Below are 15,307 nucleotides of genomic sequence, written 5' to 3'. Positions count from 1 at the left end.
AGCCTTGATGTGGGTTTTACCACAAAATGTCATGTTGTTTTCAAAAATGAGATTGTTATTCAGTATAGGCTATTGTAACCTTTTTTTCTTTAGATTCAACAAAATTAAAATGATTAGTTAATTTAGAAAATGTTATTTCAAATATAAAATAAAATAATTTTGCATTTATAAAATTGCATTAAAGGTAGGCAGTTTCGGTGTGGCTAGCAATAGCAAGCTAGCTTTGAAAGCATTCGATCGGACTGAATGCAATGATTGGACACACATTTTTATGTTCTTGAGACTTTCCCAGAAAATTTCTGTACATTCCTGTGGTGAAAATCAAGTTTTTAATGTTGTTTATATGTCTGTGTGGTGGAAAAGAGGTTTTTCTGCAGAAATGCCATGATATGAGCTTATAATTTTTAAATATTTTAAGATGATTATTTGTTTTTATTTTATTATGAGCAATTTAAATATGTTTTAAACCTATTGTTTTAGAAATGTTTTTTAAATATCCTATTTGGATGTTTCACTTGTTCAAGGCTTTGTTTAAATGGTTATTTAATATTTCGTCGAATATGTTCCCCTCCAATGTAGTTCTTATAGTAATATGACCTGTTGTGCTCTGTCTCACTGTGTGTATCCACTTTTGTGTCCTTAAACATTAGTTTTTTGGTCGACAGCTTATAAAAACTTAGTTCGTTTTTTTTTTAGCTTGTTTGCTGTACACCATGTCACATTGCAGCTTTTAGACATTGTTCTATTTTTTGTTATAAGCCTGACAAGGAGGCAGCCTCACGCTATATCACCCCTCACCAGGTTTTCAGATTATGACGCATGTCGCTCAATATTCAAGGTATGAAGACACAGGAAAAAAATTTTAATGTGTCATTTGGTGATTAAAGATGAGTTTTAAGGGATACAATTATTGACTGCAGGGGGACTTTAAAGGGATAGTTCACCCAAAAATGAAAATTTGATGTGTATCTACTTACCCTCAGGGCATCCAAGATGTAGGTGACTTTGTTTCTTCAGTCGAACACAAATGATGATTTTTAACTCCAACCGTTGCCGTCTGTCAGTCATTTAATGCGTGTAAATGGGAACTCCAACTATAAGAGTCATTCACAGACAAACCCAAATGAAACCCTGTGGCTCATGACGACAAATTGATGTCCTAAGACACGAAACGATCGGTTTGTGCGAGAAACCGAACAGTATTTATATCATTTTTAACCTCTAAAACTCCACTATGTCCAACTGCGTTCAGGATCCAGTTAGTGAGGTCAGAAAACATGTTCTGATGACAGAAGTGATCTCTCACGCTTTGCTTCAATGAGTGCTAGACATTACTTCCGTTGTCAGAGCGCGATCAGACCTCACTAAGCGAGTGCTGAACGCAGTTGGACATAGTGGTGTTTTAGAGGTAAATAATTATATAAATACTGTTCGGTTTCTCGCACAAACCGATCGTTTTTTTGTCTTAGGTCATCAATGTGTCGTCATGAGCCGCAGGGTTTAATTTGAATTTGTCTGTCATGTTTTTTTTTACTCTTATAGTTGGAGTTCCCATTGACATGCATTATACGACTGACAGACAGCAACGGTTGGAGTTAAAAATCATAATTTGTGTTCTGCTAAAGAAACAAAGTCACCTACATCTTGGATGCCCTGGGGGTAAGCAGATAAACGTCACATTTTCATTTTTTGGTGAACTATCCCTTTAATATGTATAGCTTCTATTATTGATCGCTATCAGGATCAGGGGCGGAGCCAGGGGGTGGCCACCCCTTTGGCCACCCCGCTCACAAGTGCTGTTTCTGTCTACTTTTTTTGTTGACAAAAATTGCGTTTATTTAAACGCAGAACTGTCTCTTTAAGACCACAAAAAAAATGGGAGACTTTTCAGACGCGCACTGAAACTTCGCCTAAGTGCCAGGCGCAAGTCAAACACGCGCGAAAACGATACAGGTGCCGAATGAGCTTCAGCAGAACGACGGTGAACGGCAAACATTATATATAGCTTACATAAATGTTTCTCAACTGGTGGGTTGCAAGACCGTGCACTTTTCAATCACGCGCAAATACAGCACGCTGTATATTACTCACTATAAATAAAGCGCAAAAGAAACTACGAGCGTAGTTTCTACGTCGTAGTTCTGTCGTCTATTAAGTCATTAAATAACCAAACAGGTGATTAAATCTGCATTAAAACTGTGCATGCATGTATGTAGGCCTATTTGATTATATATATATATATATATCAGGGGCGTTTCCTCCGAGTAGGCAAGGGAGGCAGTGCCTCCTCAAAAAAATAGGATGAGAAAATAATCCATATTACATATAAAACAACACAAATATTGCAAATTATGACATTAAAAAGAGCGCAAGTCACGCGTATTTCTTAAGGAACACTGCCCAACAGCGACACCCGCAGGTAAAGTTACACAGAGGAGTCATGCCTCCCTTTCCTCTCATAGGAATCTATAGAAAATCATCAGAACCCCGGCGTGCGGTGGGTTTTGTGGGGGGTAATTGAGAATGAATGGGGGAAAGTCACGTGAGAGGAGGCAATGTCTCCATCGCGCTATGATTGGATGTAATTGGTGATTGGATATGATTGGTTTGTGCGATAAATCCCGCCTCTCGTTGACGTGCGCGTTCCGCGCGTAGGTTTGACTGAACAAATGATGGCGTCAATCGGAAGACTAATCGAAAAGTAAGTAAACAGATCACCCAGTTAGATATATCACTGCTTTATGTTACGTCAAAATCAAACTTGAAATGGACTGAAAGCATGATGACTGCGGGGCTTTTTAGTGCAATCAGCTTGGTGAAATTAAAAATGCAATTCGTGTCTGTGACAGACGGTGTTAATGGAGCATGACTTATGATCCAAAATATTCTAGGTTGACAATTAAAAAGAAAAACCACAATAAACAAATAAAATATATTGTTTAAATTATTTTTGCCTTTAGTTATTATTTTGGAATGAATGTAGAAATGCTTAAAACACTAACTTGATGAGATTGACTTGGTTTTGATAAATAGAACATTACATTGTTAATGTAAAATTACAAAATAAAGTTGTATTTGGTTTCTTTTCTTTTCTTTTTTTTTTTTTTTTGATGTACTGTAAAGTAATGTTCATTTAACAAGGAAGATTTGTCAACTTTAAAAGTAATGCACATGAATTTACAATGATTCATAAAAAAAAAAAAAAAAAAATGTGCCTCCTCATTTCAGAGCACCACTGCACGCCACTGATATATATTATATATATATATGCGTCACATGTCTGGACTAAAATATTCTGCTATGTGAGATCACAATATAAGGCACAAGCTGATAGGTAATATTTTAATGCATAAATAAATGTGAGAATTCTGCATTTGTACTAGAAGATGCTAATTTTGCGTTAATTTATAAAGTACAAACAAAAATGTATTGACTTCCGCATCAGCAAATGGGAATTCAAAAGAGAAGTTAGAGAGAAGTTTTTAGTTAGTTTTTCAAACAGACAAACTCAGAATTGTGGAAGTTCATTGATTATACATAAAATTCAATGAAGGTTTAATAATCTTTGAACTACAGTATGTAGTTATCTGCATGTCTCATCCATGGAGATGCAACAATGGAGAACAAGCTATTGGGGGTTTTGAGAACCTGAACTGCCTGAACAAGTTGAAATTCAGCTATAGTGTGAGCCCCTTCATTTATATGCCTGAAAATGAGGAATGATTAAAAAAAATGGGGAAAAGAAAAGGTCAAATTCACTCAGCTTTCCATGATCTAATTCACTATCTGAATTACACTTAAGTACAAATTAACTGTATTCAATTGTGTTGTAGGCACAGTCCAGTACATTATAGTCAGACTCATTTTTATGTTGAAATAATGAAGATTTCTGTGCCACCCCAGATTGGTTGCTGGCCCCTGCCTGGCCACCCCTGTGAACAAATCCTGGCTCCGCCACTGATCAGGATGTGAAGAGAGTTTCAACCAGAATATCGAAAAGTGTTTATGAAAAAATTGCCTACCTTTAAATAGTTTTATTCGTGAATTAGATTAATACAATAAATTATAGCAATAGAAAAATAAAATTAAAAATCCTGTTTTATCAGTTCTCCTAATATTTTTTTGGGGAAAAAAATACTTTTTTGAGGTATTCAATGTGGTTTGGGGCGTCAAACAGAAAATATGACGGTTAATACATGTGTTCTTCATCATTTCCTTTATCCAGTGTCTGGAGACCGTTAGAGCTAGTCAGAAGTGTCCGCTGTCCGGCGCTCTCAGCGCGGGCACGCCCCTGCGGCGCGCTGCTCTCACTTCAAAGGCTTCCCTTTACTCAGAGCGGTGTGACGTCATGAAACGAGAGGCGCGCTCGAGCAGATGAGACGAGGGAGCGCAACAGGCCAGCGCACATCGCGATCTCACAACTACAATGACAACTTCCTGATGCATTAAGAAAAAGTTTTTTCGAACTCTTTGCACTTTTGTCTTGAGGCAGCATTGGCTCTCTTCTGTGTAGGCTACTGTGTGTGGTGCTATGACTGATGACGAGATGATTTCATCACAACTCACTAGAGATTTACTGAGGTGGAGATTTGTAGTTTGGATCCTGTGGTACCTGTTGATTCTGTGTGATTCCTACAATCTGGATGTGGAGCATCCTTTAGTTTTTAATGGACCCAATGGATCATTATTCGGATACTCTGTTCTGCTGCACCAGCATGCTGATGATACTTGGTGAGTGCTTCAAACATGCATGTGAAGTTTTCAAGTCAAGGGCGAGTGAGTCAGTTTGAGAAATAAACTAATGTTTGCCCCCTGAAAGTGAGTTTCAGGGGTATTTAATACATTTTTGAGAGATTTTGTTTATTTCTGCCTAGTATGTTTTCTGTTTTCATTTAATGTGTAAGTACTTACATTGAATCAATGAAATAACACTGAATAATCTAAAATAATAGTGAATAACTATGGAATTCACCTTTACAATCAAAATTAAACCTCGGATAGCATATTTAATACATACGTCCAGTCACTGTTAGCTGTCTACTACAGACACAGCATATTTCAGTCACAATTTGTATATTTCTAATCACTGTTTCAAGAGTTGTTGTGAGTGGTTCATCACATTCACATTATTAATAGTTTTTAATTCAAAGTGAAATGCTGAACTAACCAAGATATGCCTAGTGGAATATTGTGAAATGTTGCAAAAGAACTGTATATCTGAGACAGTTTATTTTGCCCCAAACTCGGTTCATTTCCACCCCTGAATTCATGTTTGTAGAATTCTAATTCTTTGTAATCATTATGCTCTCTGCTTTTATGACTAATTAATCATTCAGAGACTATATGAAAAATTCATACTTAAATTCATTTGTCACACTGCAGGACCATTTATAATGAAAGATTCCTTCTAAAATCTTGATGTTGGTTACAAATGGTCACAAAATACACTGTATGCATAAACTACTGAGCCACAAGTGGTAGACTGTATTTATTGTCATATTTATTGTTAAGGCTGCTAGTTGGAGCACCTGTGGCTGATTCCAGCTTTTATCCCAATACCACAAATCCTGGAGCCATCTACAACTGCAGTTTGTTGAACTCCCAATGTGAGCAGCTCCATGTTGGTAGGTCTTCCTTCTATTCCCTTCAGAAGTCCAGCTTTTCTTGAATTGTCTTTTTCTGAATGGCGGGGGTTCAAATAATGTTCTCGTTGAAGTTGATGTGGGGTCCAAAAGTTCACCAAAGCATAACAATCCCATTTAAACCCAGAAAAACAAGGATTTTTGCTTCTCAAATCATGCTGGAGAACATGATCATCAGGCTTTATTCATGTGAGCTCATTGAAGCTAAAGTGGGATAAACCAAATAACAAAACCAAAGACATTCTGAATTCCTGGACCTTTTTCCAATTCATCTTTTCACTGAGATTGGTATACTGAAGGATTTCCACTTGTAGTCTCAGACAATACAGTATATAAATCAGTTAATGGCATAGAATGTACTTTAACAATCTGTTAAACATTTTTCTTAGTTTAACAATGCTCTCCTTCTTCCTCCCTCTTTCTTCCTCTTCTTTGTCCTTCTGTTTGTTGTTGACTAACTCTGAACAGTTGAGCATTTCCATTTGACCACGTTATACCGCTTAGACTTCACACTTCTGAATTCGCTCTGACTGAACTCGTGTGCTTTCTAGACCCCTGGCTGTGAAAACGTCCTGTGAATGAATTCCCCATGCGGGGTCAACCAGACTATGGAGAGTTTCCTCCTGTCAGGAAGAGGATGCTTATACTCCCTGCCCGAAACAAGGGATGGGGGATAGTCTTCTTTGTAGGTCAAGCTTACAGGATATATATATAGCACGCAAATAAAATGCAGCTAAACAAATTATTTCCCAGCCATGCTGGGCTGGAGTGCCACCAAGTTTCATAACCGAGTTCAGTTGATGTGTCTGAGAAAGTTTCGTTATAAGTGGCATTTGCTAAGGCGAGTATCACTATTTTTATTGCTCCTATTTAAACAAGTATGAACAACCTTTAGACATAAGAATCAAATTTAGCATGTAATTCACATCGCTGTCTTTCTGTTGTAAACATTAATCGGCTTATACGTCGTGTCTTGTTACTTTTCTAAGCAATCAGGCTTACGAGTTTCATAAAATGGCTTAAAAATATATAATAGACATGCATTGAGAGACCCGAGCCATATTTAGGGACTAGATTTGGCGCTTTTGACATGGGCCAGTATGCAACCCCTAGCAACCACATGCAAAAAAACTCAAAATACCTTAGCAACCACATGCAACACCCTGGCAACCATCTACAAGACCACATTGTGAAGTTTTGCATGGGCAAAACCACACACATTTTCCTTAAATGTCGACCACTCATATTTTCCTCAGAAACAATCTTAAAGACCCGTTCACACCAATAATAATAACTATATTAGTGTCCAAACCAATTTTGTTTATTCTAAGCATGCTGCAGTTTTGTCATCTGATGCTTTAAAGCAGGATGTCAATGTTTTTATCGTTCTTTAACTGGGGGAAAAAAAAATGTTCTTAAAGTGATTCCAATGATATTGTTTCTCTGTGCCATTATTGTTATATTTGTGGTATGGACTCTGCTGTTCTTTTATATTTAATGATTTTTAGAACTATAAATTTATCGTTACCGTTATCGTCCTTGGTGCGAGCAGGCCTGAATGGTAACAGTTTAATATAGTTTAGAATAACAAGAGTTCATAAGGGCATAGTTGGCACTTTCACATTCTAACCATGTCTATAAAAAGCACAGTTTTTACATCACAGCATGCTTCTTTCAGAAATGCTTGTCACCAAGTGTTTGCAAGTTTCTCATCCTGTGTTGTTCAGTGTGTGAGCCACAGGTGTGAATTTGCTTGAGATGAAAAACACTTGTACTGCATGTATAACATCTCTGCATCGCTAACCTTTTGCACAATTTCCTCAAAGTAAGCAGTTTGGACTCTTGAATGATTGTGTATTAATTTGGGCGCATTTCACTGAATGATTTCAGGAGATGTAAAGCACTGTGGAAAACACTGTTTGGCAGAGAATGATGACCAGTGGCTGGGTGTAAGTCTGTCCCAGCAGTCTTCAAAAGGCCATGTTTTGGTATGTCTTTTAGTCTTAACTGTCTTGATTGTGCTACCTTGTGAGTAAATGCATAACTATGATTATTCATTTTAAACGGAAAAATCCCTCATTTACTTCAGAGAGAAGGTGGGAAACCAAGGTTGCACTTTATTTTACAGTACCTAGAAAGTATTGGGTAATATAAGGAAACTGCATGGGTTAAGGTTAGGTTTAGGTTCAGGGATAGTACCTAGTTATTACCCAGTTATTGTAACTACTTTAGTAAGTACATAGTGTGTACATTGTAAAAAATAAATAAGTAAAATTTACTTAACTTTTCTTTTGCAAGCTTTTGCACGCCTGTTTTTTTAAGTAAATTTCAAATATGGAATTAAGTAACTCTACTTAACCAAGTTAAGTAAAATTAACAAAGAAAATAAATAATTTTAACCTGGCTAGTAAACAGTTGAGTAATTTCTACTTAGTTGAAGTTTCTTTTGCAATATATTTTTCTCAAACAATATAACACTGAATTAAACCATGCTTTTCACGTGTATGCTTTACTTAGAAACATCTAAGTTAATAATACAATAGATATTGTGTAGCCACCATATCTACAAATTAGAAATAACACAGCATCTGAACACAGAGACCTCAGTTCTTGGTACACAATACACGATGACAGTAACATTCGATGGATCGTTTTTGAGTGTTTTTGATTTGCCATTTTGAGTAGAAAATTAACTCCAAATGTCACAAAATGGCAAGTTACTAAATATAACCACAAAAGCAATGATAAAAACAGTGTAAATACAGCTGGAGAACAGTGAAAAATCGACCTCATTAATTATTCAAGGCCCAGTGCATGATGGGAACACCAGTATCAGAAAAGTTGAGTAGTTTTACTTAATTTTATAATGTTGATATTTACGCTTTAATTTCTTCAAGCTTAAATTGAGTACTAATACAGAATTTACTTTTTTTTTTTTTTTTTTTTAAATTCTTGCCTGAACTTACTTTTTCATGTAAAAAATAAATTTTTAGTATTTACAATTTTTTACAGTGTAGGACTGTAAAATAAAGTGCTACCATAACTAAATTATGATTGTTTTGGAGCAAACAATGCAATTATTGGTGGATCACATGGAATATGTATGATGAGTAAATATGTGTTGACTTGACTCTATGATGGTTGAAATTCTAGGCATGTGGACATCGGTGGAAGAATGTCTACTATAGTAGACAAGACAATCATAGCAAGCTGCCACATGGTATTTGCTTCAGATACAGCCCAGACTTGAAACACGTCCATCGTATTGTCCCCTGCTATAAAGGTACACCTTTCAATTACTGCTGTGTCAGTTGTATTGTGGTTCACAGGTTCAGACTCAGCATAATTACTTTATAGCACCATTTGAAGCTCCTTAGTGTCAAGTGTACACTACTTTTCTGAAGGTTTTTTTTTCTCTCTTCAGACCATCAAAGGAAGTTTGGTGAAGGCTATGGATCCTGCCAAGCAGGAATATCAAACATATACACAGAGGTATTCAGAGCTCCTATGTCATTTTGATTGAGCTGGCATTGAATTCAGTTGATTTGGTAATGATGCATTGTGTTTGTAGGACCTGATGGTCATGGGAGCTCCTGGTACCTCATACTGGACAGGATCCGTTCTTGTCGTCAACACCACAAGCAACATATCAGCTGCTTATGTGGATGATGACAGTGCAGTTCTCTATGGAAGTTATTTAGGTGAGTTCTCAAACTGGCAATGGTATTTGCTTTGTTACAAATCCTAGTAGGCAACATTATGAAGCATTATAATACTACTCAAATTCTAAGAGGGTTTAGAGATACAGTGATCAAATATTGATAAAATGTTTAAAATTAAAGATAAACATCCTTCAATGATCATCATTGTCTCAAGACTAGCAGCAGAAGGGAAGAGATATTTGCAGTTATGAGGCATAACGTTTTTCTATTTGAACAGGAAGCACTGTTGCATAATCCACAAGCATCAAATTGTTGCAAAATATGACATGGTTACTTTGTCACTTTGTTTTCATCTCCTGGCAACCTCATTTTATTCATAGTTTTTCCTGTGATTTCTTTGACTACTGTTGTAGTCATTTGTAGGGCACTTTTTGCAATACGCATGGTTTCAAGCAGCTATACAGAAAATTATGTTACTATAAATAACATATTGTTTATAATGCCTTGTAGTCGCTTTTAGTACAGGGTTCCTGCTGTCATGGAAAACATCTGAATTTAAATGTCCAAGCCTGATAAGAAATGTCTAATCCTAATATAAATTTGATATATTTGTATTTCATCTGGTAGAAATTGCTTTTTGTAAATGCCATAAGATGTCAAAATCCTTTTGTAGTAATCACAAGCATTGTAATGTCACTGATTCAAGCTACAAAACCAACTTGTAAGGGTTAGTTTAGGAAGATATAGCTTCTTTAACAAATCGTCTGTTAGTATATTTATTTATTTGTTTATTTATTACAGTTTTTGCAGATTCTGAATGGCCATTTTGGATATTTCACCACCATGTATTGTTTTCTTCCCATCAGGTTATTCTGTTGGTGCTGGACACTTTCTAGATCCTCAAAGTACTGAGATAGTGGGTGGTGCTCCCCAGAATGAACAGACTGGAAAAGTAAGGGTTAACACCACCACCACCATCATCATCTTCACCTATCTGAGTATTAGCACAGACCCAATTTTGGAGTATAGTTTAGTGTTGCAGCTCTCTAGTTTGCTTAGACTGACAATTTTGACACACTGTACATAGCTTAATAACAATAGCCCATGCTGAATATCAACGATTCCAGGCGGTTGTGTATAAAATGGTTTTATATATGAGACCCTCTTGACATCTGCTCTGTGAGGCAGTTGTGAACGGTAAATCGGTTAAACTAAACTCTTCTTCCATCTGTGCGGAAGAGGAAGTAGGTTTTTTTATTTTCAGATGTGCTGAGTTTGCTGTGTTTATGAGTTTTCTGAGTAACTGTCTTGTGTCTAATGATTTTACCAAAGACACTGAGACTGGTGAATGAGTTATCAGCCAGCTACCATTCATATTTGTGATAAAACTATACGGAAATGTAACGTTGGTCAGCGTATACAATCCATTGTTTGGCTGCAGTTGTTATAGTTCCCATTTCCCATACTCCTGTGTTTTCTTTTACTCAAGGCCTACATATTCAGAATTGAGGGCAACACTTTGAAAATTGTTAACGTAACCAAGGGCAAGAAGGTAAGAAATTTCAAGAATTTTAAGTGTTCCTAATGGATGTTCCTTCCGAATTATCATAATGGTGATGTTTGCTCCTGTTTACAGCTCGGCTCTTATTATGGTGCTAGTGTGTGCGCTGTTGACCTGAATGCAGACGGACTGTCTGATTTGTTGGTGGGAGCTCCTATGTTCAGCTCAGTGAGGGAGGAGGGACGTGTACATGTCTACATAAACCAGGGAGAGGTATGGCAGCAAAATATAGATTAGCATCAATTAAAGGGATAGTTCACCCAAAAATGAAAATTATCCCAATCTTTACTCACCCTCAAACCATCCTAGGTGTATATGACTTCCTTCTTTCAGATGAACACAATCAGAGATACATTTAAAAATATTCTAGTCTAATAGTCCTCTAATAGTCCTCCAAGCATTATAATGGTTGTGAACGGTAGCGTGTTTTGAAGACCAAAAAAAGCATCCATCCATCATAAAAATAATCCATACGGCTCCAGAGGGTTAATATAAAGGGCTTCTGAAGCGAAGCGATGGGTTTTTGTAAGAAAAACATCCATATATAAAATGTATAAATTCAAATAACTAGCTTCCGGCAGACGACTGTACGCATCGATTTGAGGCAGAAGAGTAACCTTTGACCTGATGCATAATGTAATGTTATGCTAGTCATTATATTTTATAAAGTCAGGATATTTTTCTTACAAAAATGCATTGTTTCACTTCAGAAGACCTTTATTAACCCCCTGGAGCCGTATGGATTTCTTTTATGAGGGATGGTTGCATTTTTTTGGTTTTCAAAACACGCCCCCGTTCACTACCATTATAAAGCTATAAAGATATTTTTAAATATATCTCCGATTGTGTTTGACTGAAAGAAGGCGGTCATATACACGTGGGATGGCTTGAGGGTGAGTAAATCATGGGATAATTTTCATTTTTGGGTGAACTATCCCTTTAAGGGCAGTACAGCAAATATGACACATCTACTTTCTGAGCTGTATTATCTTATTGTGTTCTGAGTAAAGGATGTATTCTTGCTTTGATCGTGACAACCAAGGCCGTACTAATAGAACAGGTTTCCTTTTTCCCATAATGTCAAAAATTAACTACTTATGCACCAAAAATAACCACACTTTTAACACTTGAGACTGCTTGACCGTCACTATTTACTGCATGGTTTTCCTCAATACTTTCAGGTCACTGTTAACACTCTGAGGTCGGAAGGTATCGCCGGCGATACCACGCCGTTTTTTTCTTATCAGTGTGAAAGAGACTCAAAAATAATACTTTGCACAAAAACAGTTTGTTCAACAGGCCTATTGCTGTAAATGAACAGTGAACGCAGGTGCACTTCATTCATTTGTACATAGTATAGTGTACTAAGTTGAGAAACTAAGATGAATTACAATCTAAACAACGATATACTAATTACATTTGTTTCTAATACTGAAATTAACATCATGCTTCTCTCTGTCTCTTTCTCAGGCTAAATTGAGAGAGGCAGACTTTGAGTTAGTCGGCAGTGACTCTTACGCAGCACGATTTGGAGAAACCATCGTAAACCTTGGAGATATTGACGATGATGGATATCCAGGTATAGTATGTCTAATACATCAGTGTTTGAGTATGGAACCTTTATAAACCTTTACATTTTGTACGTTTCTCACGCTGAATTGCTTTATTTTAACATTCAAGTGCCGTAAAATTATACTATGTTTTAAAATAGCACCTATCAGTGTTTATTTGTTCCTCAAGCAAGGTTTGATGGTAAACCTCATTTTTTTCACTTCCTCATTCTTTTACACTGTTACATTGAAATCATCTCTGCTTTCAATGAAACCATCTTCACTTTGGCTTTTTATATGAGTGGTTAGAAGGCTAGATTCCTGATTTACATTTGAAGATGAGCTTGGTCATTCTAAGAGTGATCGGCGTGGTTTAGAAACAGAACATGGTTAGAAGGATAAGTCAGTTACCATAAAGTACCGCAGTACTCGCTAACAACTTGTTTGCCAGTGCATCAGCATAAATTATTTATTTTCACAACAAAATTATTATATAAATAATTTTTTCATGGTTAGAAACTCTTAATGGCAATTGTTCTGCTTTAGGTTATTACCTACATAGATATTCTGTACAGAAAATATTGGCCATTTTTAATGAATTAAATTACACTACACATCAGTGTTGGCATGAGTTTTAAGTATATTTGTAATGATTACTTTCACATTGTGAATGAATGAATGAATTAACCTTTTCTTTGAAGGATATATGCAATGCTACATTCGAATTTGACATTAGAAAAGAAGATACACAACTGTTCAAAACCTTATTTTGAAAAAATCTTACCACAAACTTCTGAATGGTATAAGTTGCATATCTATGCTGCATAGCTTTTCAAACAGTCTTTGTTTTGATAGTGCCTGTATGATGTCTTAAAATTCTCCCTATGTTTGACTGCTCCCTATGTTTTGGAACAAAGCTTATGCAATTGTACCTGTGTTTCAGATGTGGCCATTGGAGCCCCTCAGGAGGACGATCTGCGTGGTGCTATATATATCTACAATGGGAGGAGAAGTGGCATTGCACGTAGTTTCTCTCAAGTACGTTCTCCATCTGCTGTTTATACTGATATTACAGGCGGGGAATAATGAAATGCAAGCGGGAAAGGTCAGACCTGAGCGGTTCTCCCCATCCTGTGCGAACTGCCCTATTGTTTTGAGTCTTTCTTGTTCTCTCCGTCCACACTGGAGTACTAAGAAGAAAGCGTCCAGTCTAATTGCTGTAATTTCCTGAACTCCCTCTCTCTCCACATATAGTGATCAGGACTTGACAAATCCAAGTCATGAGAGTCCAGTTATAAACAAATGTTTAGGAAGAAGTTCATCTAATTAACTTCAGGCCAAAATGATTACATACAGGATGTTTTTAGTGATTAGCTTGTAACAGTACTGTGGTTTTCCAGTCATTATAGAAAATGGCACAAGCAGTGTCAAAGATCATGGGTTTGATTCCCATGTAACACAAACTTATCAAATAAATACCTGTCAATTTTGTGTAAAGGCATCTAAGGCTCTGTTTACACCTGGTATTAAGAAGCGTTTTGGTCGAACAGATCACAAGTAGAAGAGGAAGACACATACCCATTTACACCTGGGGCCCTATCTTGCACCCAGCGCAATTGACTTTGTACACCGACGCATGTGTCATTCCTATTTTGCACTGTTCCATTAAACAATTGCGCCACTGACCAGACAAAACCTAGTCTAAAGTCAGTGGCGCGTTGCGCGTTGTTCATTATGTTATTTTAAGGGCGCATGCTTGACCATAATGTATAGCGTGCACAAAGCGCATACACTTTGCTCATGTAATCTACACAGATGCAACAGTTATTTTTGCAAATCATATGTTACACTAAAAAAATATTAACACATGAGATGACGGAAATCAATGTGGTGTGCCACGAAGATGTGAAAAAACCTGTTTAACCGACGCTATTTTGGGTGGGTTTCTCCCATCCCCATACAACACAACTTCTCTGTCTTTCACTGCTCTTACAAGAACATCAGTCTCCTCGGCTGTGAACCGCTCCTGGCGTGCGCCTGGTAAATACGCCATAATAATAGCAATCCATAATGGAACTTGCGCACCTGCTTTTAAAGGGAATGTTGGATGACGCTCTGATTGGTTTATTTCACGTTACGCCCAAACCACACCTATGAATAATGAAGCTACTTCAGACCAACCCATTTTAGATTTGCGCCGGGCGCAAGAGCCATTTATCCGGCCGGGAAAATAGCAACAGCGCCGAGACCCGCCCACAAAGTTACTTTGACACTTGCGTTTCAGATCGTTAAAATAGGGCCCCTGGTGTTTTAATCTGTCTTTTTTGTCCGCAACCACTCCTGTCCTGATTTGTTCGAGGTGAGGGTTTATGGGCGAGGTATATGTATGGGTTTTTTCCAGATCTTTCGATCTAATGGACAAATAAGCTTGCTCAATTTACATATGAATGCGACCGGAGATAGGGGAAAAACATACGGAGAGCATCAGCTTTCATTTCTTCTCAGATAGCCCACGCCGAACGCTGTGAGTGCGTGTTAGAAATCAGGAATGGTGAGAGAACATTGTGCTTGGTACATTTTTTTTATCTTCAAAACAAACTTGGGTCTTCAGCTGACAAAGTTGAAATCCCATCTGGCTAGCGTGCTTCCCATAATGTGTACTCGTTAGGTAAGTAGGCGGAGAGTAGGCATCTTTTGCAGCTGTTCGATCACATTTGACCACATGAGCGTCTACCCTACAAAAGCAATCCGGTCGAATGTGTTTTTGACAAGCTCAAAACATTTTAGACCCCCATTTACACTTGTATTGTAAATCGTCCACTTGTGAAACGCATCTTAATACCAGGTGTAAACAGGGCCTCAATGTGCCAACAACAATGCAAAGATGTATAA

The 15,307-nt window shown here is 37.2% G+C and overlaps 1 protein-coding gene across 1 annotated transcript in view; it reads left to right on the top strand.

Annotated features, from left to right (window-relative positions):
- The first annotated feature begins 4,376 nt into the window (after positions 1–4,376).
- itga4 (integrin alpha 4) overlaps positions 4,377–15,307 on the top strand; it is a 33,786-nt gene continuing 22,855 nt past the window's right edge. Inside the window, exons 1-11 of the mRNA XM_067410753.1 lie at positions 4,377–4,731; positions 5,512–5,624; positions 7,533–7,630; positions 8,796–8,925; positions 9,067–9,134; positions 9,214–9,343; positions 10,171–10,256; positions 10,794–10,856; positions 10,941–11,078; positions 12,336–12,444; positions 13,359–13,453. Of these exons, the coding sequence (XP_067266854.1) occupies positions 4,532–4,731; positions 5,512–5,624; positions 7,533–7,630; positions 8,796–8,925; positions 9,067–9,134; positions 9,214–9,343; positions 10,171–10,256; positions 10,794–10,856; positions 10,941–11,078; positions 12,336–12,444; positions 13,359–13,453 (1,230 nt within the window). The 5' untranslated portion in view covers positions 4,377–4,531. The remainder of the gene's footprint in view (positions 4,732–5,511; positions 5,625–7,532; positions 7,631–8,795; positions 8,926–9,066; positions 9,135–9,213; positions 9,344–10,170; positions 10,257–10,793; positions 10,857–10,940; positions 11,079–12,335; positions 12,445–13,358; positions 13,454–15,307) is intronic.

Source organism: Chanodichthys erythropterus, chromosome 14 (assembly GCF_024489055.1).
Source record: "Chanodichthys erythropterus isolate Z2021 chromosome 14, ASM2448905v1, whole genome shotgun sequence".
Classification (NCBI taxonomy): domain Eukaryota; kingdom Metazoa; phylum Chordata; class Actinopteri; order Cypriniformes; family Xenocyprididae; genus Chanodichthys; species Chanodichthys erythropterus.
The sequence above is the reverse complement of the archived record's forward strand: the minus strand, read 5'-3'. Positions and strand labels throughout refer to the sequence as shown.